General features: G+C 42.7%; 2 protein-coding genes and 1 long non-coding RNA gene across 3 annotated transcripts in view; 2 read left to right on the top strand and 1 right to left on the bottom strand.

Moving 5' to 3' along the window:
- The window catches only part of GLS (glutaminase), a 51,746-nt gene extending 47,056 nt beyond the window's left edge, over positions 1-4,690 (top strand). Inside the window, exons 15-18 of the mRNA XM_048954129.1 lie at positions 277-338; positions 832-908; positions 1,001-1,064; positions 1,382-4,690. Of these exons, the coding sequence (XP_048810086.1) occupies positions 277-338; positions 832-908; positions 1,001-1,064; positions 1,382-1,538 (360 nt within the window). The 3' untranslated portion in view covers positions 1,539-4,690. The remainder of the gene's footprint in view (positions 1-276; positions 339-831; positions 909-1,000; positions 1,065-1,381) is intronic.
- Positions 1,886-25,262, bottom strand: STAT1 (signal transducer and activator of transcription 1). Its single transcript, XM_048954128.1, has 24 exons — positions 24,828-25,262; positions 23,621-23,749; positions 22,835-22,979; positions 21,845-21,943; positions 20,130-20,225; positions 19,341-19,419; positions 18,621-18,712; positions 17,862-18,013; positions 17,450-17,608; positions 16,077-16,169; positions 15,546-15,605; positions 15,334-15,363; positions 15,159-15,252; positions 14,307-14,348; positions 13,757-13,840; positions 13,415-13,513; positions 13,130-13,265; positions 11,794-11,849; positions 11,344-11,438; positions 9,905-10,044; positions 8,566-8,751; positions 7,894-7,969; positions 7,181-7,283; positions 1,886-6,746 (listed from the first exon to the last, which is right to left on the bottom strand). Exons 1-24 carry the CDS (start codon positions 24,902-24,904, stop codon positions 6,723-6,725), a joined length of 2,346 nt encoding a protein of 781 aa, XP_048810085.1. The 5' UTR covers positions 24,905-25,262; the 3' UTR covers positions 1,886-6,722.
- On the top strand, positions 7,293-21,838 carry LOC125697228 (uncharacterized). The gene is made up of 3 exons (XR_007378732.1): positions 7,293-7,618; positions 20,536-20,649; positions 21,394-21,838. It is a non-coding gene; the product is annotated as an uncharacterized LOC125697228 (long non-coding RNA).
- Positions 25,263-26,104: the final 842 nt, after the last annotated feature.

The raw sequence follows: 26,104 nt of genomic DNA, 5'->3' as shown, positions 1-26,104 counted from the left end.
GCGGAATAGTATATGAATGCACATTTTATGGTTCTTTTCCTGTCCTTGTGACATCAACCTTGGAAAGATGGGCACAGAAGTGCTATTAGTGACGCAAGCTGGAATGAGTTTGAGAGTTTTCATGCTGTCCTGCAGAGTGTGGCCAGGGAAGGGAATAAAATCAACCACTTCATAAGCATTGGAGCAGTTAGACCGCACTGACTGTTCTTGGGTTTTCCATTTATTTTCTCTTTCAAGGAAGAAGCAAAATAAACCAGGCTTCATCTTTCTTTGTAGGTGAAGTCAGTGATAAATCTGCTGTTTGCTGCCTACACGGGGGATGTGTCTGCGCTCCGGAGGTAAAAATCTGCGTGGGGCTGAGAACAGGAGAGCTGCTAGTTTGGGGGCTGCCCTTGTGTGCTTCTAAATGTACTCTGTGTCAGTGCTGGGGATGTCGAGGCTGTACTGGAGATGGAATGTGTTCTATACATGCCCCCCAATCATTGCATTTTAACTTCTGTTTGGCTGAATGCACTTGAAAGTTTAGACATTATACCAATGTGTAGAAGTATAAGGATGCATAGACTGTTACATTCCCTCCCCTCCTTTCCCTCCCCCCCAAAGTGCTTTAATTTTTTTTCCTATAACAGTTAAGGGTTTAGCTTTCTTCCTAATCTCTATCCTATTTTTGAAGCCAAGGCAGTAAGGGCCCCCTTCCTTACCACTTGTTGCCATTTATATCTTCTTGCAACTGATGTGTCATCGTTCTAGCAGAGTGGTATTGTTCCCTCCTAGTTTTGTAACTCATTTTAATTATATAAGGCTCTTCTTTACAATCAATTCCTTTTTTAGATTTGCTCTGTCAGGGATGGATATGGAACAGAGAGACTATGACTCACGAACAGCGTTGCACGTAGCAGCTGCAGAAGGTAATGTCTCACTGTGTGTAACTTGCTGTCTGCTATTTTACATCTATGTAGATGCATGTTAACTTATACACACTCCCAATTCTGTCTCACAGGACACGTGGATGTCGTTAAGTTCCTGCTGGAGGCCTGCAAAGTGAATCCCTTCCCCAAAGACAGGTGCGTGGTTTTAGTGCTGGTCTCCACTGGGAGGAGGTGAGGCTGCCATGCGTGGAGTTGAGATAGAGAGGCAGAAGGAACTGCTGTCCTGCTGGCAAATCCTGGTGCTCTGAGCAAACACGAGTGAAGGGTGGGGAAACCATTAGAAAACGTTATTTAAAAGGTTAAGTTCAGCTTACCAAGTATTTCCCTAGTTAGTGGGCTTAGAGTGTTTTGTGTGCTTAACTGTTACTGGAGTATGTACAGAATGAGAGTTGTGCTGCTTTTAGCCCCGTGCTTGCATGCCGATGCTAGAAATACTGTCTTTTTCCCCATAGATGGAATAACACTCCAATGGATGAAGCTTTACATTTTGGACACCACGATGTGTTTAAAATTCTCCAAGAGTATCAGGTCCAATACACACCGTCAGAGGATTCCAGTAATGGCAAGGAGAACCGAACGGTTCATAAAAACCTGGATGGCTTACTATAATCATTCTCAGCTAGATCCTAAGAATCCAATCAGTTACCTATTTAATTGTGGTATACTTAAGTAACAAAGAGCGTGTGTGTTTCTATCTGATAGTGGTATATATTTTACAGAAGTCTCTGTTACTTCAGTGTTATGTTACAGGAGTTTCTATACGCACAGGACAAATCCAATCTCTCTCTCAAAAAGAAAAGAAAAACAAAACCAACTAAGAATCTCCCTCCATAATGTGAGCAATATTACCTCATGCTGCATATAATTGATGTATACAGATATTTAGCTGTTGTTGGCTTTACTGTGCACTACTTTATTTTTTGTGTTCGATGTAAACTCTGGTGTGTGGTCAGGAATTTCTTTTTGCTCAGTTTTTGTTTTTACAGCCCTCTGTTTGCAGTATGGCCGAGATGAGCCGGAGTACAGGTGGGAGCAGCAGTGAGGTTTTCGAAAGCTGAGGATGCTGATGTAGACGTAGGCAGGGTGTGTTAGGTAAGGATCTGCACTCACTTCTTAAAAAATAAAGAAGATTCCACACAAGCTTGTTTACATTCTGTAAATCTCAAAAGAGTACATAGGTGACAGTTGTCAAAGGTCTTAGGCTTGTTTTTAGAGGTAGTCTCATTATGGCATCTGTTTTAAGGTTTGTTTGACCAAATGGCGTAGAGGAGGGGGGAGCGTGATTTGTAACATCTACCAGTGTTTAGGTTTTTTTTTTGTTGTGTTGCTTTAGCATTTCTTTCAGTTCCCCTTGTCTTTCCTCCCTCCTCTCTCCATGTTCAGCTGCTAAGGTCCTTCCCCGTGGCTGGGGAAAGCGGGTGCTTCCACTCTATGCAGTCGTGTTCCTTGCAGGTATATTTGCACTCGGGTAAGCCTTGACAAGCTGCAAGACTCTGCTTTGGGCTGATGTTTTGTTCTTGGCAGTTGCATCGGGAACCAGGGAGGGGAATGCAGGCACGTGAAAGGCGAAACACTAAACCAAATACTACATGTAAATCTGACTACATTTAGGCTTGTATGAGGAACACAGGTGGAGTGAAACAGCTTTAAGGAGCATAGAGCCAATCTAAGCATGAGCGGAGCAGGAGATAAGCCAGATTTTGGGAACGTTCTCTTCTTGCACTGCCATCCATCAGGAATTGGGATGTCAGTGGGGTTATGCTGGTGTAGGATAGGTGCTCAGCAACAGGAGCACAATTAGGTGATGTCTTGGAGCAGTGGCATTTCTTGTCTTACTGCAGAAGCAGCTTAGCACATGCTCTGGCATGGGAAATGTAGATGCAGATATTTTGTTGTTTGCAGAACTGTGATGTTCCGACAGTTCCCTATCCCACGTGCAATTGTTTTTACCAATGCTGTGCTGTGGTTTAGAAACCTCAGATGATCAGGGATTCCAAGTTAAGAGTCTGGCTTTCACAAGACCCCGCAGTTGTTGGATGGAGGTGGATTGTTAAAGGAGAATCAGTGTGGCACATGGAAATCATGTTTAAGAATAGCACAAACAGCAGGCTTTATGCTGGCACAAAACACAAAGCATCAGTAGATCTTGAAGTTCAAACTTTGCATGTGGGCACCAAAATCCTCCAGAATGGATGCACAGATTCTTTCTAGAGTGGGCCAAGCACTTTATGAAGATGATCCGAACCACATTATCTTTCTTTTGCAAATGGGGAATCAGAAGCATTGAGAGAAGTGCATTCTCCAGAATGACCCAGAAGGTCATAACAGCTGAGAAGAAATCCTCTTGAGATCCTGTACAGTTCTCTACTCGATATGCCATACTGCCTCCCACAGGGAGGAAAAATCAAATGGAAAAGTGCTTGATACTCATCACAAGCAGTGGCTGTCCTCATGCTGATGAAATCCTGGATGAATCTGAATGTCTAAAGCCCTGAAATCACCTTTCTGCACTGGCTGGCATGGTTTTGCATGGTTATCAAACACTTTTTCTGAAGAATCTTACTGATATTAAGCTGCAGTGCTTTTTGTTCTTTTCTTCCTGAAGATCAGCTATTTTTCTGAAGGCTTTCAAGCATCATCTAACCCAGTCTCTTCACAACCTGTGTCACAGCCACCTTAGTTTTAGTTGAGAACTGAATCAAACGGCCTTTGGCTCTTTATTGAGCCAGTGACACTGGTCACTGAATAGCACAAGGCCTCTTCTCTGCTGCACCCTACACTAAGTTTCAACTCGTTTTCTCTGGCAACACATTTATTAAGTCAAGCATAGTGGTGTGAAGTCTTTCACATGGGCTCTAGTATCCAGTATCTTGGTGATAGTCTGACTTCTTCCATTTTTCTATGAGAACATATCCTCTAGCTTCTCAGAAAAATACCTGATTTCACTGTATTTAACTGAAACTTGCATTGCTCCAACAGGCACTTCCAAAAGGTAGGCTTATTATATAGTACACGTATATACAAACCTCCCCAAAGCAGCATTTTAACTGAATTAACTTAAAAAACTCACAGCTGTCCCTATACTTAATGCTTTCTAGATCCTACAGAGTGCTTTTAGCCAGTCTTAGCTTCAAGTGCATTTCTGCTGGATAGTTTTAGTATTTTCTCATTGTGAGAAGATGCGTTATTTTGTAACGTCCAATTAAGCAAAGCAGCTCTTTAGACATGGCATTATTTATAAATATATGCAGTATATTGGTTTGGCTGTTCATCATCTATGACACTGACACGTAGGTTTTAACGTGAGTAGCTTTTGGTTATCTTTTCCAGTGCTGACTTCCTTACGCTCCAAAGATGATTCCCTCACACCTTTGTTTTGTCACGTTTCTTCTGTACCACAAACTGAATTCAGCTAACTTAATGCTTTGTACTCAGAAATACTGTGATAGTCTTAGCATTAATTAGCCAACCTTTGTGAACAAAATGTATTGTACCGGATTTTTGTTTTGCTTCAGAGCTGGACTATCAGTGACTATACTTATTGGCAGTGTACTTCTGGACATTGTAACTGACTGGGCTGATCTTGACTTCTGGATTCTGTCTTGTGGGGAACAGACAGTGATGAATGTATTTCTAGCAGTTTCCCATGAATGAATCTAAACTTGAGCTGTACTGGTTCTGAAAATGAAAGCTATTTATTTTAAGAAATAAAATCCAGATAGTGTTGCTTTTTACAGCATAATAAATGGAAATACCGAGAAGCTGGTGGTGGGTTTTTATTGGTTTTCTGTGCGACTGCATTGAGATGCAAACCTTCTGTCCTAAAAAACCTAATCTGCTCTCTTCTGTTGTGCAACCAAATGAGCTGATGAAGTCTATGTGTAGAGGGCTGTGTCATTTCACTTGTTGCATTCCGTTAATGCTGCAGTTCTGACGGGGATTGGCCGTGTGCCCTCAACAGCTCTATCTTTCTCTTGCCTACTCTTCCATCCCTCATCTCAACAGTTTCTTTCCTTTTAGTTGTCTTCTGGCTGTGTAAAATGTGAAAGCCTGAGCCAACAGACTGTATCGCCCGATGTCCGCAGAGCACAGCGAGGCACCAGTGGGGTCAGCTTGATGGCCCATGAAGGTTAGTGGTAGGCCAATTATTTTACAGCTTAAATCAGAAATCCAAGCAGAATCTACTGAAGTTGGTTTGAAGAAAAAATATTGACAACCATTGTTCTGAGAACTCTAATGCAGACTGACCTGTAGCAATGCATTACATTGAAAGCACACACGTTGCTTTAAGCACCAGAACTGTATCTACTCTGAATAATTAACCAGTTACAGGTGCATTATAATCATAAAAGAACAAAACTGCACACAGGACAAGTGGCAGTAGACAGTTCCATTTATTTAAAACAGCAGAAAAAACAGTCCCTTAGTGGGGAGTGAAAAAGAACAATAATGCTTTTGGGACTACTGGCCACGTAGACGCAAAGCTGACATAGGGCCACTGCTTTAAATCTCATAAGAAAACCTCATCCTGGCTGCTCACACTGTAGTTTAGAAGTAATGAAAACAAACTGGCACATAAAACGTGGGTAGAAGATGTAGGTCAAGAAACAAATGTCTGCTTTTGTTTCACCAAAATTTTAGCATTCAGTTATTCGTGATAACATGAAAATATCAGGTCACCAGTTGTGATTCTCTGTGTTAACCTCAGCTATGTTTGGCACAAAAAAATAAGAAAGTGTAGGAACACTTTGCTAGGTCCTTCATATTTTACTTCCTTCAAGCTTTCTCAGGGGCCACATAGGTCATCTTGGGCACAACACTAAACTGAACTGGTTGTTAATTTATTTAACAATCAGTGGATCGATTTGGCATATCTGAATGGCAGCAAAGTAGCACTGCAGTGATCTCCCAGGCAGTGGCAGTGCATGGCAGCAGGCTCAGAAGCTGCAGTAGGAACTCTGCTTAAGCACGTGGGATCCAGCATCAGTGTTGTGGAGCCCTTCTGATCAGCTGTGTGCTAATTAGCAGTCTGGACTAATATATGCTCTCAGTCCAAGAGACACACTGCTACAGACAACCTTACCTCTTAACAGTGAGGTATTAACTAGTTGTCCTAAGAAGTGCTCTTAATGTCAAAGATCGTGCAAAGCATCCTACCCAAGAAGCCTTTACTATGAAAATAAGCAAAAATGAACTGCAGATACTGTTTTTTGGTTTATGCTCTTCTGCAGAGCAGCACGCTATGCCTGTATCAAAGAAAGCCAGAACAAACTGCAGCAGCACACGGATTTGCTGTGGCGTGTACCTGCAGTGTTCATCTGCTCATTTTTCTGTGATGCAGAAGAAAACACAAAGTTTTTCAGAAGCAATTGCTCAGCAGGTGAAGGCTTTCTGAACAGACCCTCTGCAAAAGAACCAGCTTTCCTTTGCAGCATTCTATGTACAGCCAGCTACTTTAGCTGTTCCATTCCACTAACACACTTCAGTGTATGTTTCTCCCTTGCTCTTGCTGAGGGCCCCTTGTTTCTGTTCTCCTTTCTTCCTGCACTCTGGTACAGCATCTTGTCAATAGCAAATTGTTTAATGCAATTTGAAATAAAGAAGTGCATGTACAGAGGCTATTCAAATGCTGCTTATATTCCCCCCTGATTAGAAATTGCTACTGGACTTTCAGGTTGAGAAACTGATGTGCTTTGAATTACATGTAGCCTTCCCAAAGAATTGAAGCCCAACTGTAGAGCAGGACGCAGAAGCTGATTGGCTGTGCTAGTGGTGCAGTAAAAGGCTCTAACTTTACGTCGTGTATGCTGAACACATCTGCAATAAGGAAAGTACAGGTCAAATAGACAAGCAGAGTGAAGCCCCAGCACTCTGCCTTGTTAGCTAGCAACAAAGCACAATAAAGCCCTCCTCAAATATACAAAGATGTGAATCTGGTGCTCAAACTACTGTGGGGCTGGAGCCATGCTTCAATTTGTTGGTAATTATTTTCCTGAAGTACAACACAGGGATGATACTGGTCTGTTAGCAGCCACTACCTCACAGGCACTGCTGCAGCAGCTGCTCCTCCAAGTTGCATGCCATCTCCTGCTTTTCTCCCTTCCCCAAGCACCACACAAAAGATTATAGCATTTTTCCTTCCTCCTTTTCTATTTCCCCATAAGGAGGAGGGGGAACGCTGGGGGGGAGGGGGAAAGAGAAATGGAAATGTATTCCAATTCTCCTGCAAATAGATGCTCTGTGATACGTACCACTGTGTCAATCTCTGCTGGGTCCACCATCCGAGACACCTCATCAAACTCTTCAGGAGACATGGGCAGCAGATTTTCTGGAGATTGGAGCCTGGATGGGTGGCTAATAGAAGAAGAGGACAAAGAAACCTTCGCTAAAGAACCGAGGCACAGTTGGGCTACCATGTCTGCCTCACAACCCTGAAGTTCCATTAACTGTAGAAGAACTGTTAGGTCAGGGCTTGAAGCGTGGTGATGGAGCACCTGGAGAAGGGCTGTGTCTGCCCAGGGAGCACAAATTGTTTGCTCCTGTGCTCCTTAGCTGACCAGAAGGGGTGGGCTGTGAGAGGAGCCACCCATAGTTCATATAAAGGCCAGCCACTGAAGAGAGAGCATTTGTTGAACCTGGGCTGTTTCATGGGGAGTGCTGCAGTGCCAGAGAGACCCTTCACCAGCTGGGTGAGTCAGTCTTCTTTCTGTATATGATTGCTGGCCTATCTGTGAATGTTTTGCCTTGGGTTGTTTTTGTTTGTTTGTTTTTTTTAATGTATTTTTACTTCAAAATTGTAATTGCTTTAGAGATAACAGTATATAAACGCGGGCTGATCACCTCCTCAAAGAGAGGAAAGATGGCACCTGCAACTTGAATGTTACGAACACTGATGAGCTACAGCTGAAAATATCATGCTTAGTTCTTAAAAAAAAAACAACACAGCATTTATATGAGAACTTACACTTCAGATACAGAGATCAACTCAGTCCTGATGTAGCCGTTTCCTTTGGGAGTATCTGTATCCATAGGCTCTGGGGCTTCAAGGAAAGAGAGAAAAATAAATGGCTTGGATTTTTATGAGCAAGTTTATCTCCTGCTGCCATCTCTGTTGTTACAAATACAGCTTGTGGCCAAAACAATACACAGATCTCTCTTGTGCATTTTATGGCACTGTGGTTAATTAATTTTATTTCTTACTCACTTTTTGCTTTTCCACTACTGAAACAGGGAAACAGTCTCTCCTAAAGGTTCACATGGTTGTATCAACATACCCCATCTGGCCCCAGTATCAGTGCAGTGCAATAGTAAACATGACCATTGTGGATCCAGCTGTTAGCGGGAACCTGCTCTTTTCAAGTATATCACAGGCAAACACACAAGTGCATTAGAGGCCACAGATAATCATGCTCTCAGGTTCTGAGCTGATTAGTGTAGTTCCTCTCTAGCAACCTTTTCTTAAGCTACTGAAGCACAGATGCTGTTCTCAGCTTTCAGCTGAGCAGCACTCCAACACGGGTCAGGCTGCTGAGACATTCAGTCCCACTGCTGTCTCTTCTCTCTATGCTATGGAAATGATCCGGGGCCCAAGTAACTCAAGAACGAATGCTCAGCATGAGCCTCTTACAGCACTTACCCTCCTTGGGCCTGGAGTAATATTTGCCAAAGGCGTTGTCTTTGGGAATATCTGGGTACAGAAATCTCAGTGGATTTTCAGGAATGTTTTCAGCCGCCATCACTTTGTAGTTGCGAATGATATCAGGGAAAGTAACAGCAGAGAGCTCCTTCTTGGTGTATGGTTCTACTGAGTGGAACTGGGGCTCTACAGATGAGAGAAGAAATTACTCTTAGAGTTAGTTTCCAAGTTTCTTCTAGGACTTTGTGGAAAACCTGCAGGTATTTCCAAAAAACACAGGGCTCAGGTGAGCAAAAGGCTTTAAGCTGCACTACCTTGGCAACCTTCTGTCAGGTGATAACATTCAAACTTCACTGCTTATTAGGAAGTTTGATCCTAGAAAGCCACTGAGGAACTCTTATGGAAAAAAAAGAGACATATGAAGCCTTCCTGAAAGTTCTAAACCCTGTCACTTATTCTTTCTCAGTTTTTGGATGACTTGGGTATGAGGACAGCAATGAGAAGGAATGAAGAGGTGATTCAAGCACGTACAGTGCTTTCCCTATTCCAGCTGTAAGCAGCCTTGGGCTCATCCAATGAAGTGTCAACATCCAGGCAGGCAGAGTTGATTTAAGCAGAATGATGGGTGAGAGGCTGGAAGGATTAAGGGAGGTTGTATCTTTTTGCAGCTTCAGGGTTTCCAGGCTTCCCTAAACAAGGGTGAGAAAAAAGTAGCACAGCTAACTAAGGTATCAAGGAGTTCATCTGTCCATTCCTGGAAACTGGAGGAAGGAGAACTGTGAGGAAAATGAGATAAGTGAACATGCAGTTCGCTTGGGAAGAACATGAGAATAAAAGAACAGATGGGATGGAGAATGAATTAAAGAAAGGCATATTGCGTGCAAAGTGAAGTGGAGACAGAGAACAGTAGTGCAGAGGAGCAAATGCAGCTGTAGTGAACAGTTCCTGGAAGAGGAATCTCTGATGGAGGTGATGTGGGGCTAGATGGAAGGAGACACAGGTTTTTTTGTGTATGTGTACACATGCGTGCTGCAGATATCTTGCTAAGAGGGAACCTAATTAGGCAAGAAGACAGTGTGTTTGGTCCATGCTTAAGAAACTTTCAGGTCAGAAGCTGTATCTGGGAAGTCTCAATAGACCTAGGTGAAAATTAGCACTACTATCTGTAAGGCTTATCAACTGATCAACATAAGGTGTCGATCTGTTTGCGGCCTGCTGTTTGGCAGGGTGGAATTGCTAGGGTGCTGTGTTGTCTCACAGTGTGAAAGAGAAATGCATGAAAACTTAGTACTCTAAATGTATACTTCTAAGACAGAGGTGTTCTCTGTTACCAACTTACCATTCTGAGATCCTTCTACCCAGGTAAAGGTGATTGCTCCCTCTCTACTGCTTTCACTGAATCTCAGCAAAAACGTTCCTGGTTTCTGGTCCTTCAACAAAGCACGTTCTTTGTCCTTACTGATGAAACCCATGATACAGCTGTACATTGGGAGGGGGAAAAAAAATGTTGAGTTAACCTTTCAATATAAAATCTAAGCTGTTCTGGTCTAACTAGGGAAACTAAAAAGCTTTTTTCCACTTAAAAGAGCTGAAGTGTTTATGAAAGCCCCTTGGAAAGCTTTGTCCTGTGTGCAGCTGGGAAGCCAGCAGTGGGATTGACAGGCTGGAGCTGCACTGTGGGAGCCATGAATCAGCACTGCTCCCCTCATCGCTCTTCCTTTTGCCTGGGGGCTTATCTAAACATTTATCTAAGCTTGGAATAAAAGAAACTGTCTCTTGCTATCAAAATTAGGCTGTAGAAGCAGAAGTCAGGTGGTGTGTGCTGCTCAGGTCCTAAACAGCAGTTTTAGCTTCAAAAGCACATTAATGATGGTCTTCTGCCTTCCCATCCCTGAGCGTGAAAAAAGGCAAGTGTTCTCCTAATACTTAGTCATTTGTTCAATGAGTCCCTGAAGTTGTGTTCTGTTCTTGTTAGCTGCTCATTTTCTGTTTGGAAGTGAAACAAGGCCGTTATTTAAAAGGCTTAGACCAAACTCATCCAGAACTGGGTGGTTATAATTTGAAATCTGCTCTGGAATGCTGCAGGAGCAATTCTGCTGTGTGTCTTGCAGACCTGTGGGATCCCCTGTGATGATGGAGCTGCTGATAGGATTTCCAAATATGGATAAATACCAACAGACCACTAAAAATGCACAGTTATGAACGTGACTGAACCTGTTCTTGGCAGAAGTTACTTCTGAAATCAGTAGTACTGGAATGCAAGTCTTGATAAAGCAGTATAAAAAGGCAAATGGAACTGACTTTCAATTTCAGACTTACTACTCACTGTTGTATCATTAAAGACTAGCTCCCTGACTCCTATGGTAGGTAAAGTTTGGTGTTTGGCAGCTGCCACCTAGCGGAGGATCACTAGTATTGTCTGTGGAAGTCTTTTTTTAAACATGGGTGATGACTTTATGAATTACACGTTATTGTACTTTACTCTTGGCTGACAAACACAAAAGAGGCTCTGTTGTGTAGGAAGAATCTACTTGTAGCAGAAGCAGAAGTCAGAAATTAAATGATCAGAGTCCTCCTCTGCAACTGGGACACGTGATGTTTTTGGCTGTCAGTAGCTCTATCAGTGAAATCTTCCTCACTGCTAGAATTGGTTTGCTTCAGGATTTTTTGGCTACAAGATATACTTGATTCAATTCAAAGTATCAGCACAACCTCACAATGCAAGCATGAAGTGAGAGGTTTGAGGCTTGATACTTATTAATTTAATTCAGGTCTCACCCGTCGTTCCAGAGGCACAGGAGGTGCTTCTTAATAAGTTCCAGGATTCCTTCTATCCACAGCCAAAAAGGGAAATTTTTATCATTTATGTTTTCCTGAAATTCAGAGACGGGGAAGCATGAGTGTTAACTGGAGAGGAAGCAAGCTCTTTGAAACAATGCCATCATCTTCCTGTTCTTGCATGTTTCTTCCCTTTCTTCTTCACCCCACCTCTACTTCAAAGGGACACGAGAAACTGGAAATGAATCATGTACTGAATCTTAAGGCAAGAGGCAGGGAGAAAGAAAAGACAGCCTGAACCTACAGTACTCACAGGTGTCACTGCTTAACTCTTAGACAACTGTGCTCATTTAAGAATACAGAAAAGGCTCTGGTTCTTGGATGGGCAGAAATATGAAACAGAACAAACAAAAAGAAGATCTTAATTTCTTTTCTTAATGGAGTTCATACCTTGCAGAATCTTGTCCAAGGAATAAGGCCATCGTGAGATCCTCCACTTGTTGGCCCTGAACAGAACATACCAACTTCAGTCACAATATGCACATTGCTCACAGGAAATGACTTAGCAGCAAATCCTGAGTGCTGACCTAAAACTCTGAGGTGGTGGGTTAAGAAGGAAAATGAAAGGAAGGCTGTTGTATTTTATAGGCTAGCACAGGGAGCACTTGTAAATTCCCATCTGAAATTCACTGCATGAGAATGCATTTAAGCAGGCCACAGATTACAACACAAGCTTTGCCTAATGGGAGCCAATTAATTCTGACACTCTGTACACTGTGCTACACTTGGTATTTATCAGTTGATCTCCTCATGGGAGCATCTTGAAAATAAATTACACATCTCTTCTACAGCAGAGCAAGTAAACAGCAAGCCAGAAGCTTTTTTGGTAGGAGCTCAGCAGGCTCTGCAACATCTTTAAGAATTTTCCTGATAGAATGGTTTGGGTTGGAAGAGACTTTTAACATAATGTAGTTCCAACCCCCTGCTATAGGCAGGGACACCTCCCTCTAGACCAAGTTGCTTACTTGTAAACTTGTAGGCTTTAGTCTCAGATAATGACTCCTAGGTCTGTCCTAACTATTCTCTTCTTGTTCCTGTTGCAATCGTTTCCCCTCCTTATTTTAATGGTGTGTTTCATAATTGCATCAAAACTGCAAAGAAACCCCTGTGCTGTGACCACAGTAACTAGAGCTTTGTAGACAGTGAATGTATTTGGACCTGATCCTTTCCATTACAGGCTATATACTATGCATCTGGAATATGTTTTTAAAATAACTACTTCTAGGTGCAGAAATGAGATTTAAATAAATAATTAGATTTAAATAAAAGGATGCTGGTTTTGGAGAATCTTAATTTGATAGGCTTCAACAGTTCCATAGCTTGTGTGCTTCAGTATCGCAACTACATGTTGGCAGACAGAGGAAGCACTCCTTGCTGGGGGGCATATGGTAAGTTAAAGCTCCTAGAGATATAACAATAATTAAAGCATGTTTAGTAGTTTTCCAAAAGGCAGAAGTAGCCCTAATTAGTGCTGCCCTGGCATACAAAACTCCAAGGGTAGGATTACAGGTTTCTCATCGCTGACCTTCTTTTGCAAACTCTTTCTGTATTGAAAACTGCAAAACACTGCATTGCTACAGTGTGGTATTGCATAATGGGAAAAGGAGTGACAAGATGCAAAAACTTAAAATATGTTGTAGAAAACGCATAGAACTTGCTTCAGTTCAAACAGGCCACCTGCTTGTTCAGCTGAATCAAAAAGCTTAGCGATGGAAGCAGACCATACCAAGTAGTTTCTCTCCCAGCATGTTCAGTTGATCTGTGTTAAGTCCTCTTTTTGTCACGGAAGAGAACTGCCAGCTCAGAACTTCAGAAAGTTTAGACCACTTTGCACAAGGGGGGTTTAGAAAGAAGGACAAATTCTAGAACAGAATGGAAAAATACAATGTACAGTCAGTAAGCATAAATTCAAGCTCTACTCCAGCTTGAATGCTTGAAAACTACACTTGGGATACTGTGCAGACTGCCCCTAGGTGCAAGAAGGGAAGAAGTGTTTCTGTTTTGCCCGTACCTTGGGATCAGTAGACAGCATGTTGAACCATAAGATAGAAGCCCATCCACTTGGAAGCTGGCTCACATTAGAGATGACAATGATGGGAAGCGACGTGGTCTGGAAGGGACACGTAAGGAACATGTCAGAGTGTTCTGTATCTCTGCTGCAGTCCTTCACTAGATGACTCACAAACCTGTTTCCATTCCAACTCCCTGCTTGTATTGCCTTATCTCTTTCATTGAAAATGTACGTGCAGGGGAGAGAAATTCAGTATGATATACTAGAAAGAGTTGGGTGATTCTGTCAAACAGAGGCGTGACACAGAGGAAGTTAATTCCATTTCTTCCATTTAAGTCTTACCTCTAGCTCTATTACTAAGCCGGGCTGGCACAGCTGTGTCTCAAAACTCAGAGAGTGAAGTTCTTCTGTTACAATAAGAGGACCCTTTGAAGATAAAGGAAAAGAAAAATATATATATCAAAATCTTTGGATTTTCTATAGGGGAAAACCTCTTTCCCAAGGTTAGTGGCTCTGGGATGCTCCTTGACTGGACTTAAGAAACGGTTTACAGGCCCCAGTCAACTGATAACACTGATTTCCTTGAACTTTGAGTTAGGATGGTTCAGAGATTCAACATCTCTGTTTTGGCTGCTACCCATAAGCCACAGAAAAATCTGCAATTACTGGGAAGCCCTGTTAAAATTAGTGCCAATGAGGGAGAGTCCAGAGGGACGCCATTCTGGCAGTAGCTCTCATATGCAAGCATCTCCCACACAGATCACTTCCCAGAAGTGCTGAACTCTACTGGCTGTGAGACTCCCCTGTGTTTTTTAATGGGGTTGAATGGAGCATTGTCTTAAATATCTGAATGTTTTTTTTTGGCTTTGTGAACGAGGTCACTGTTGCATACCTCATTTGTTCTGTTTCCTGCGTTTTTCTGTTCTTTCAGTTGCTGCAAAAAACAACAACAAAAATCTGTCACTCACTTATTTTAGCCAGTAGCATACAGAAACATTTGCGTGCTGTAGTTCCTGAACAGTATGTAAACTTGCTGCATTAGTGCCTGGTTCTACTTGGTACCAGTCTTCATTTGTGTAAATGTCATCTGCACCATTAGGATGCAATGCCTTTTATATAAGAGACTTGAGAGGAACAGAAGCAGAATGAAATCAGGAAGGATGAGATGAAATACTGGTTTATTAAACAAGACCTCAGAATTTATTGTCCAGTTCAGGAAACTGGTAGTGTTTCTTCCAGATAACAAAGAGACTTCCACATTAACTGGTTTAGGATTTGAGTATCAAGTATTTTTTTTCCTTTCCTGTTGCAATGACAGAAGCAATCTAATTCACTTGTCACGCTCTGTAAATCCAGTGTTGTATAGTCTAAAAACACTGAATTTCTTGTTGAAAAGGAATTGCTTAGTTTTCTTGTTCCAGTCTCAAAGATCTTTCAAATACTCCATGCTCTCCTTTCTCTGGGTCCTCCTCAGAAAAAGCAAAAATGCTATGGCTTCTCCTCCAACCAACTCCTTACAGCATAAACCATATGGCAGCAAAGAATTTTTTGCCTGTCTGGCCTTATTTCAATGACAAAAGCAATAGCATTTCGATTAAAAACAGGCCTAAGATCTTGAAAAGGGAAGACAATGTTAATTAATGGTTCCTCTTTTACACAAGTAAACAATGACAAGTAAGCAAACTGCCAGCTTCCTCCCACACCCTCTGCTCACACAATTAAATGTGTAAAGAAAGTCTCCTACCAAATGCCTGAATTCTGCTGCTAAACTTCCATTAGTAGATTCTTCCATGTTCATTACTTTCGTGTTTGTTCCTAGAATATTGAATTTCCTGAATCTACAGAGAGAGAGAGAAAAGAATTAGGGGGCTGAAATCATTTTAAGAGCCCAACTTCGATATATCTGTGAAGCTACTTACCCTTTGACTGAGTTCTTTTCATTTACATCTCTGTCAAAAAAGAAAAATTAAAAACCTTCTAAATATTCTGTATATGGAAGATCTGGTTGTTCTAATAGTTTTGATTAAGAACTGGTAAAAATGCTTGTGTGAAATCTCTTGTGTAAGAGAAGCAATTGGTTCGAGCAGTCAAAAGAAGGACTGCCTTGTAGAAGGAAAGGAATGCAACATACTTATCAAATAACACTTTCACTTTCAGGTTGTAGTTCAATTCCTGCAATTTCACCAGCAATCTGGGGGGGGAAAGAAAGATATAAAATGACTACCACTGCAAAAGATAGCAGCACTAAAGAGGAAAAGCTTATCACAGATATATGTAAGCTGCAGAGCTCAAAATCATGTACTGGCCCCAAGCTTGCTCTGTATTAGCTAATGAAGATGAAGTGACAGGATAAATCAGCAGTGTCTGATCCCAGCCCCTGATTTAGAGATAAAAATAGATTGGCAAGTGAGTTATTCATGATCAAATGGTCTGCATGTACCTGACCTACTACTGGCTGGTTGTTTCTCAGACACTCAATCATCACCACACCTAGTCAAGGGTAAAAACTGGAAGTTAAATGTGTTAGAAGACAGACTGCTGCCGTGTTGCACTACCTTGTCCTCATCACTTGGGCTACCTGTGAGGTGTGCAATCCTCCCAGCTGTAGGAAGCCGATCAAATGAAAGGCTTAACACAAAAGAAGGAGAAACAGAAAACGTACCTCAGCTTCACAGTGAACTGTACTCCTGTCTTCAGGACTAATGGCCTCTGTGGATGTGTTGGCATGCAAGGCTGCCTCTCTACCACAAAGGAGCTATGAAAAGAACAGATTAATGCCTTGATTTGTTGATGTATTCTTTAAGTAACGTGAAGTTACATACGGAAAGAACTTGAAAAGAATGGGGATTTACCAGTAATACTGCATGCTTTATCTATTAATTCAGGCTGTGTGTGGGTTTCCTTGCTTGCTTCAGTGGGGTTAACTTAAAGACTTCATAAGGTGTCTGTTTTCCTGAATACACGCACTGTCTGGGGAGGACAGGATACCATCTCCAAATTCCCCGAAGTCAAACAGTGTGTAAATATGGAGGTAACTTGTGTAATTCAGGTCAGGAGTTTTGCTTCACTTGTACTCCTCAGCTTGTGTTACAGCACTGTAACATGCACCCAAAAGCTAGATCAACTAGACTGGGAATTCAGCAGGGGCTAGCTAACCCCACAGAGCAAACTCCTGAGGCAAACCTGTTCTAATGCATTCCAAACTGTTCCTACCACGGGTGCCGTTTGTGCAGCTCTGTGCTGTACAGACAGGTATGTTGTATTTGCAAATCTTGGGCATCTTAGCAAGTTGAGACACTTCCCTCCACTTGCACATAAGAAAACTAGACTAATACAGCCCTTCCTTGTTGACCTTCACTAGGCTGAAGAATAATACCTATATTCTCTAACTGTAAGCTAGTGCACATGAACGGGTCTTTGTCTCCTTACAGGGGGTTACATACTGTATCAAAGCCTCTGCTCTGTATCTGCTAGTCTCAAATCTTCTGCAGCACAAGCTATTGTCAACTACATGTTTAAAGAATGAGACTGTGAAGCTACATGTAGCATGTACCAGCTACAGTAACTTGTGTCATAGAGGTGGGACACAGGCAGGCCTGCTCTCCCTTGTCTCTTGCTGGAGACAAGGGAGATGCAGCCAGAGCCAAAAGGAGGGAGAATCTGGTGTGTATTTATATTGGGCATAGCTTGGTGTGGGTTTCCTGCATCCATTTACTTGAGCAGGTTTGCAGGGTTGAAGTTGAAAGCAAGAAATGGACTGCTGCACTAGGAGTTTAATTCTGTAATCAATACACGTTGTAGCAAAGGCCCTGCTGACTGAAATGATGGCAGACCACAAACCCTTTCCACAAGCCTAAACCTCTGGAAAAAACAAAAAAGGAGAGAATCTTGAAAATAGTCAATTAATGTCTGCGACAAACTCAGGAAAACCTCAGAAAGTGCAAGTCAGCATGCATGAAACACTGAGCAAACAGAAGGGAAGACTCCAGATCCATTCATTCACACAATCACAAGAAGGCTTTCCTAGCCTGTTACCTCTGGATAAGCTGTTTGAAAAGACTGTGCGTTCGGTCCTGCAAGACTTGTTTGTTTTTTGTGATGGGGTCAGGGTCGTAAGTAAGTTTCTGCTCCAGTTCCTCAAGCTTTTTGAGCTGCTGACGAACTTGCTGCAGGCTTTCAGCAACAATGGTGAACCTACAATTAGACAGTCCTGTTATTTTTAGCACGTTTTCATTGTAATAATGCTGAGACAGCAGCAAGGTAACTGTCCCTAAGGTCTGCAGGGTTAGCACTGCTTGCTCCTTGGAGATGTGACAGTAACATCAATGACCTTTAGTTGAGCTGTGACACAATTAAACAAAATCAGCACATGTGGCATATCTGAGAGGTCTGGTCATATGTCATACTTTGAGTGCCTGACCAACACAATCCTTGACTGCAGGCTTACCAGTTCTGTAGCTGGTCAAGACAGGCGTTGGGTGGGCCACCAATGCATGCAGTCTGTTGCCTCCGTTTCCACTCCACCAGCTCCTCCTTAATAAGAGCACTCTGTGTGTGCTCCGTGGTGTTCAATAGCTGTATTATCTTGGCCACCACTTCCTAAAGAAATATTGAAGTAACCTGTTTATTAAAAATACTTCAGCTAAATCAATAGTTATTTTTTCTGCATAATGCTGTGCCTTGCAAAACTTTTCAATGACTTCTAAGTAATAGTTTCTCTCTATCAGTACAGCAGTTCTTCCAACCCACCCACCTCTTCTTAGTTGGAGCATTAGCTAGGCTAAGTGGAGAAACAACATATATTTAGTACCATTGACTTCTAAAGACTTGCATTCCATCTACATACCTCCCAAGTGTATAGTGTAGTGTTTGCTGGAAATTTGAGCACCGCAATGAGTAAATCTGCTTAACTGAAATACAGCTGCAAGCTCTTTGATTGCTCTTTTTCCCCCTTAAAAACATGACTATTGCTACTACATTTTCCTGGTGTTCTCTGAGCTGTACCTGATGGAGTTTGGTAAAGGCAGATAGAAGAGAAATATTACTGCTCAGCAATATTCTAGATTTCCACTAAGGATGGAAAGAACAAAATGTTACTCCGTATGTGAGCAGAGTCTTTTGTTTTTGAATAGGAATGACATGTCATTCCAGTGAAAGTGTTCAAAACCAAGTGCTGCTGTCTTCTGAAAGAAAACCAAGGTGTTACCTTTCTCTTGATGTCAAGTAAGAAAAACATCTTTTGGATATTCATCTGTTCTTTCTTACATTCCTCTTGTGATGCACCATTGGGCTCATACTCTGTAAAATAAGTCCAAATTGCGAATCTGAGGTTGGAAAACTGCAGCAGGACATGGTCTTGTGAGTTCAGGAAAGAAGGGGTGAGGAAAACCCAGGCTGATAGCTCCCTTGCAGTGTGCCCTAACTACCTCTTCAGCTGCCCAATGACCTTAAGTTAGAAGCAGCCATGTGCCTTATGGAAACGCTGCCTGCCATGAAGTACAAAGAGCAAGAATGGGGCTTGATGCTCCCTTTTCCAACCAGAACCCTCTTGTGAGGGCTAATCAACTGTAAATTTGTGTTGGAAAATGAAGCTTTTTTTGAAACAAAATGAGGGGAGAGAGGGGAGAGAAAGAGCCATATATATTTACAAAATGGACCCCGTGTAGTTAGAGTCTGTTTGGTTTGCTGTTTCTAGAAGTAAATGGATGTAAAGGACAAAAGAACACTGCATTAGCAAAAAAAGCTCTTGTAAGAACAGACAAAGAAAATCTATTTTGGGGAATTCAGGTTTCAGCATAAAGCAGAAGTAATGGAGGAGAGATGTGATGAGTAAGTTTGCATATAAAATTTAGTTTCCTGAGATAAGAATAAACTCTGCTATCTTATGAACTGCACACAACAAGGTATGTCCTCTATTCTGAATTACCTCTATTCTGGAAGGTTTTATGTTTAAAGTCATATTCGTCTTGCACATCCTCTAGTGTCTTGATGTCTTGTTCTACATCCTATAAAGCATGAATGAAGACAGAACAATTACTGAATTTCACATTATGCAAGACTGTGTCTGACCAGGATCTGCCAACAAACTGTCAACAAGCACTTACACTGATGAATGTCTTTTCCTGGAATTCCCTAAGAGGAAATATTTCTAAAGTTAACCACTATCTAGTTACCTTCCCTCTCTCATTTCAGCAAACAAAAATCTGTCCACAATAAAACACAAAGCCCTCAGTGCCTGGCCATACCAGTTGAGAGAACTTAGAAGAACCTAGGCTGCCATCTGGGACAGCATATGGCATCTTCAACTTTTTACAAACTCTTGAGAATTGCGTGAAAAAAGCTTACTCTTGGGACTGTATTTATTAACTATACTAACAGGAGAAAAAAAATCTCTATCTTCTAGTAAACAAAGAAACGTCAATTTATGATCTTTCCTTGACTGCATAGTATTCCATATAGGTAACATGTTTTTATTGCTAAATTTAAGCACAAGAAATTTGATATTGCCACAATAGCCAGATCCCAATCCGTACTGCAGTGCTATTGACAAATAATGATTTGCTATGTATCAGTGACTGATCATAGAGTAGAAAACAAAACAGTTGCCTAATTTATGCTCGTTGTTTTAAAGAATGCTTCACACACTGAAAACTCTTTAACATTTATGATTCAGTAAGAACTACTTCAAATACAGCTGGAATCATGCTATACTTACTGTAACGCTGTTTTTTACAGCCTTAACTTTTGCATCAAGCTCCTTCTGTTTGTCCAGCATCCCAGTCATGGTGTTCTGTACACCTCCCACTTCCATCTGAGGTAGGCAAGCAGAACAAAATCAGAATTCAAACAAGACTGAACTAACTAACAGCAAATGCTTCTTAATTAATGTCAGTTGGTGGCTTTTGTTGACAAACAGCCTAGTTGTGGTATTACTTGTTCTGATAAATCATAGTACTTTCTTATAAAAGTGACTTTGTGATGAAAAAGCAAGGGTGATGAAATGTCTTTTATGCGGAGATGTTGCATGTTTTGTCATAGCAATAAAAAGCTATAAAAATTCTCTGCACAAATTCTTTTTGTTATATTTGCTTATCTTCATGTGTTTTCCAAATAAATTCCAGGAAAACAGCAACGCTGAAGCCTGGATCACATCTCCTTTAAATGTCAGATTTCATCCACTTGAGCTCTGGGGACAAAAGTGAGAGGCACAAGAACAAGAGAGGCTGGCATACAGGGTAATGCAGTGTGCAGTTTATTTCCTACAGGGCATTAAAGCAAACTTCAGACCTCTCAGCACTGAATCTCATAGTGTGACTTCTCTCACGGAGAGTTCCAGTAGTTTCAAAGACAGGATTTTTGTTCCACATGTAAGTACTATAAGTGTTAGATACATAGTTTTGCCAATGCAGGCAACTTACAAACTGGTAAAGGTTCCCAACATAAGTTGAAATGGAACCATGATGGCAATCTGAGTATTGTCTAACAGGAGTGTCTCTCCTTATGGTGCTTATAAGTTCACTTGTTCTGGGAAATAAGAACCTTTACAAGAAATCAGAGGGTAGGCTATGGTGTTTCATGTAGTGCCAACGATATGTGGAAGAAGATTTATTTCCTTTTTTAAAATGATTATTAATAGAAACACATGGAATACCGAAAAGGAAGTTTTGGGTGCTTCATTTCATAAGTCAGCACAGAAACTGCCAGCTGCACTGCAGCTCTGAGGAAAGTATTTGGGAACAGCTTTGCCAAAGTTGCATACTTAAGAGAGCTATTTCAGATACAGCTGCATTAGGATGATTGCTGAAAGCCTATGCTCCAATGCTCTTAGTTCTCTCTATAACACTATCAAAAATTTGCTGTAAAGGGAAGAATTTCTGTCTCAGAACAGGCTGTGCTCAGACAGTTATCGCTTTATTTCATTAGTAGATTGGACGTAGTACACAGCTTTCTTAACTGTGGATTTTTTTATTGCAACACAGTTCTTGGAAAGGAAAACCCAGACAGATGCACTGCCAAAGAACTGATGAGGAGAAGAATATGCTTTGCCTATGGTTCAGCGGTTCAGTTTCAAATAGATGCATAAATATTGAGTGTAGCTGGGAAGGAAGAATAGCATTGCTTTGCGAGACAGTCCAGAGACCCACTAAAGCTCAGCTGCTCAATAAAGAGTGAATCAGGAATAAAAAGGAGAAGGAAGAAAGCTGAAATCTTGTTGGAGAAATAAGGCAAATGCTGTTTATTAAAATGTAATAAAATCTGATGAGCACCTTAGGCGATAGTAAGAATTAAAACCAGTTGTTCACATCACTCAAAGAATCAAAATTACTTTCTGGCTCTTTCTGCCTCTGAATAGCTCATTCTACTCAAACCAGCTGGTATCCCAAGTAAAGGGCAGACACAACTGCAGTGGACGTTTCAAAACTGACTTACCTGATTAGACAACTGTGCACTGTTCAATATTTTCCTCTCCTCTTTCAGACAGTTATGGATGATCATTGCCATGTGTATCGGGTCTTCTTGGAAGTTATCCTGGCATTAAATATGGGCTATTGTTAAATTTTATATGTGTAATCTCTTATATTTCATTTAATCAATTCACAAGAATAACACGTGTCTGGTTAAGCCTGAGTTGTATCTTGTTTCGAGACCACAAGGACTGCAACCACCTCTAAGAAGTAGTTTCTGCGCCTGCTGTTTTACTTAGTTTTGTTAGGGTACAAAGAGTTGATGGGACTTGTCACACAACAATGAGAGAGGGCTGGAGATGTTACTGGAAGAAGGTAGAGAGCACACTATAGTCCTGGAGACAGTTTGTCCTCCCTCGAGAGCAACATTTCCACGCCTTGGAGGCATAGCTGCAGTTTCTGAAGAGGAGTTCTAGCTTGACAGGTACAGCTCTTGCTCAGGAAGATAAAGGAGGGATGTTGGCTGCCATTTGGGAATGCACAGACAAGTAATGAAGTTCACAAATACATTCTGCAGTGCCATCCACTACCCAGTATAATATGATGTACAGATTCCTTGCTATTTATTGTGATTCTGTAGCTATATGCGATGATTTATTCTCCTGTGTTTCTTCTGCATCAGAGACTTCTCAAGACACTGAAGAAACTGCTTGGGGAAGGAATGGGGCAAGCAAAACTGCATTCCTGTAGGTACTCCAAATACACGCAGTAAACACCTTACAAACCACAACTTCTGTTTCTTGAGTTCTCAGAAACCGTAACTGTACTGTTAATGAAACTAACTTTGTAACTGTGGCCAACTAAAAACAAAAATAAAAATGGAGTAATGTTTGATTTCTGACTTTTAAAATTAGGGTACTCAAATACTCTCTGGAAAATCCCTCATGGCAGAATATTCTGTTTAGGGTCATCCAACTGCAGTATTGGAGGTATTTAAACATAGGTCAGGGCATACCTGAAGATTACGTTTGCTTTTCCTTATATTGTGTTGCAGCAAAAAGTTGTTTTCTATCAAAAATCGGCTAAATTGATCATCAAGCTGTGACAGCAGGTCATGGAATAGCACCGTAGCAAAAGATACATTGGTGGCTGCATGTTCCCTAGAATAAATTCAAAGTATGCTTGTGTTAAATACTTTCAAGCAGCATCCAAAATGCACTACAGAGAACGTTTTATTAATCCCCAGCTCCAGTTGTAATACACGTGAGCAGGAAGAGCTGCTTTCAAACATGTTAGGCTCATTCGCTCACCTTCTGCTTTGCTTTCCTTGATAGAGAACTGTTGCTATTCCTCTGTGCCACTCTTGCCACATTTTGTGTGACATCATTGACCCATTCCACGCACATCAGGAAGCTGGAAGTGACTGTGATGCATATGCACTTTGTACAGTGCTAAACGTACAACGTACATTTCCATAGAAATTTTGGAAAACAGTACCAAGTTGATGAATGGTGAGAGCCTGGGATGCCAGGGAAACTGACTGCCTTAAAATAGCTGCTTTTGTTTGACATTAACTGAGGTAACAGTAAATGGTGTACTTGTTACTCTAGATGTAGGTTCCCCTATGCAGACTAGATTCCCACCCTTCTCAAGACGATTAGCTACACAGCTAAAAAATGTCCTACCAGCAAAGGTGTCCTTATGTCTCCAGTAGCTTGCTTCCCTGCTACTTTTCTGCCATGTCAATCCATGTACCAGAATGTTTATTATCATATAACCCAGATGTCAGTTTTATGCTTACCAATCCTGGTTTTCCAGCCACTGTGCCAGATACTGCCTGATTTCCATAGGAAAGCTGTCATCGTACAGCTGGTGAACTTGCTCCAAAAACTTGGAGTCAAGTTGCTGTAGCTGGTACCACTGAGTCATCCTGGGAAGTGGGGAATAAAAGCAGTGTAAATGTAAATGCTTAAGTTAACATTAGAGCTGAACTGGTGAAAAATCACCCATTCTAAGTTCTCATTAAAATGGCAAAATTGGAGGTCAGGGTAAAATTGAAGGAAAAGTGTTCTAGAAAACAGAAGCATGTTCTGTTTTTAGATGAAATGGAACAAACTAACAACTGAAACATCATTCAACTTCTTCTGTGCTGTTTTTAATTATAAACACTGAAAATTAAGACCGTCTTTACGCTGGTTGCATCGACAGAAGTCAGTCAAAATTTAAACCACTCTTCCCTATGAAAAGTTGCATTTCTTTTCCCCTCTGAACAAAGAATTTTCACAGCACTGAAAGTATCAGCACTGCTCCGAGTTGTAGGGGAGATATTAGGTCAGGGCTTGAAGTGGTGATGGAGCACCTGGAGAAGGGCAGTGGCTGCCCACGGAGCACAGATCGTTTGCACCTGTGATTCACAGCTGACCAGAAGGGGTGGGCTGAGAGGGGAGCCACCCATAGTTCATATAAAGGCCAGCCACTGAAGGGAGAGCATCTCTTGGACCTGGGTTGCTTCCTGGGGGATGCTGTATTGCCAGAGAACCCTTCACCAGCTGGGTGAGTCTGACTCTTCTTCCTATATGACTATTGGCTTACCTGTAAACGCTTTGCTTGGTATTGTTGAGAACCTGTCAGAACTAGTGTTGCTTCTTTATATTCAGTCTAAGTCTCTCGTCTTTCAGTTTGACGCTTTTTCCCTCGTCCTGTCACAACAGACCCTGCTAAAAATCACAGCCTGCCGGGCTGTTCTCAGGTCCCCCCGGAGCCTTGTCCTACCCTCCCTAGGTCGTACTTCGCTTCTGACTCCTAGACTTCAGGCTAAGGCAGCACTCTGTGCAGCAGACGCAGGTTGCCTAAAGTTGAGGAACAGACAAAAGCCGTGCTGCGCAGTGACCGCCATCACAATGCGGCAGCACACGGTCAGTCCAAGGGTCACAGTTGACCCTGAGGGCAGTGAGATGCAAGCCTGCCCGCGCCTTGCCACCGCCCATCCCCGCGCTGCCCGCACTCACCCGCTGGAACAGGCTGCCCCGGCACTCCGCTGGCGCCCCTTGCCTGCGCCCAGAAATACCCGCACGGACGCGGCCATGGGGATTCGCCGCGGAGCCAATGGGAGCCCGGCCCACGCCGCCTGGACCAATGGGCGCACGCGGCGCTGCCAGGCGCCCCGCCCCCCGCCCTTTTCCTTCCGCGTGGAGGAGCGGAGGGTCGCGAGCTGTGCTGTTTCTGGAGCCGTGCGCGTGGGTCTCAGGCGTTAGGGAAAGGCTGCGCGGCCTGTGGCGCTAAGGAGAGAGGGGAGCAGCGTGGCAGTGCGTGCCAGAAAGCGGTGTGTTCGAGAAGCAGCGTGTAACGAAATAGGATATGCGAGATACAAGCGAGGCAGGGCCGCTGTTCTCCCAGTCCCGGGCTGGCCCTGCTTGCTCGGTTCCCTCAGCGCTGCCGCCCCGTTCCCGCCCGGCCCCCGCGGGACGCGGAGCGGCATAGTGCGCAGGCGCGGTGGCGGCTCTCGTTAGGAAGCGCTGCACCACGTGACTTCGGGGAAATGCTCCCGGTGCCCAGAAAGGGCCGGTTGGCGGGAAGGCGAAACCGAAAGCTCTGGCGTTGTCCCCGCCCCGCCACAATCCGTGTCCGAACAGCGGGCGGAGAAACCTTCCCACGGAGCCAGGGTTGAAAGGAGCGCTGTGTTCAGCTAGGACAACCGTCAGCTCGTCACCATTGTGCCTATTAAACGTGTCCCTCAGTTCCACGACTCCACAGCTCTTGAGCACCTCCAAAACTGAACCTGAGCTCAGCACAGACGGATGCTCACCTCCCTGCCCCTCCTGGCTGCGTGATCTTTGATACAAACCAGGATGCCATCGACCTTTTTGGCAAATTGAACGCACTGCTGGCTTGTGTTCACCTGGTTGTCCATTAACACCCCAAGATCCTATTCCTCCATGGAGCCTTCGAGCTGCTCTGCCCCAAGCCTTTAGCACTGCTTGGAGTGTTTGCAACTGAAATGCAGGATTTTAGCATTTAGGCTTGTTAAAACTCATTGGCTCAGCCCAGCGATCCAACCTATCCAGATCCCTCTGTAGGGCCTTCCTCAAGCAGATCAAGACTTCCTCCCAACTTAGTGCTACCTGTAAACTTATGAGGATGCCCTAATACCAACCCGCCGAGGAACACAACTTGTGACTGCTGGTCACCAGCTAGACTTAACCCCATCCACCACTGCTCTGTGGGCCCAGTCCTCCAGTCAGATTTGATCCAGTGAAGAGTACTCCTGTCCAGGCCGCAGATTGGT

Source organism: Lagopus muta, chromosome 8 (assembly GCF_023343835.1).
Source record: "Lagopus muta isolate bLagMut1 chromosome 8, bLagMut1 primary, whole genome shotgun sequence".
NCBI lineage: Eukaryota > Metazoa > Chordata > Aves > Galliformes > Phasianidae > Lagopus > Lagopus muta.
The sequence above is the reverse complement of the archived record's forward strand: the minus strand, read 5'-3'. Positions and strand labels throughout refer to the sequence as shown.

Bases quoted from the DNA above. Each gene is read 5' to 3' on its own strand.
- STAT1 (XM_048954128.1), bottom strand. From the start codon at position 24,904: ATGGCCGCGTCCGTGCGGGTATTTCTGGGCGCAGGCAAGGGGCGCCAG. The intron at 20,226-21,844 runs GTAAGTCAGTTT...TGCCTACCTCAG, and splicing joins GTGCACAGTTGTCTAATCAG to ATGGAAGTGGGAGGTGTACA. The intron at 13,841-14,306 runs GTATGCAACAGT...TTATCTTCAAAG, and splicing joins CAGGAAACAGAACAAATGAG to GGTCCTCTTATTGTAACAGA.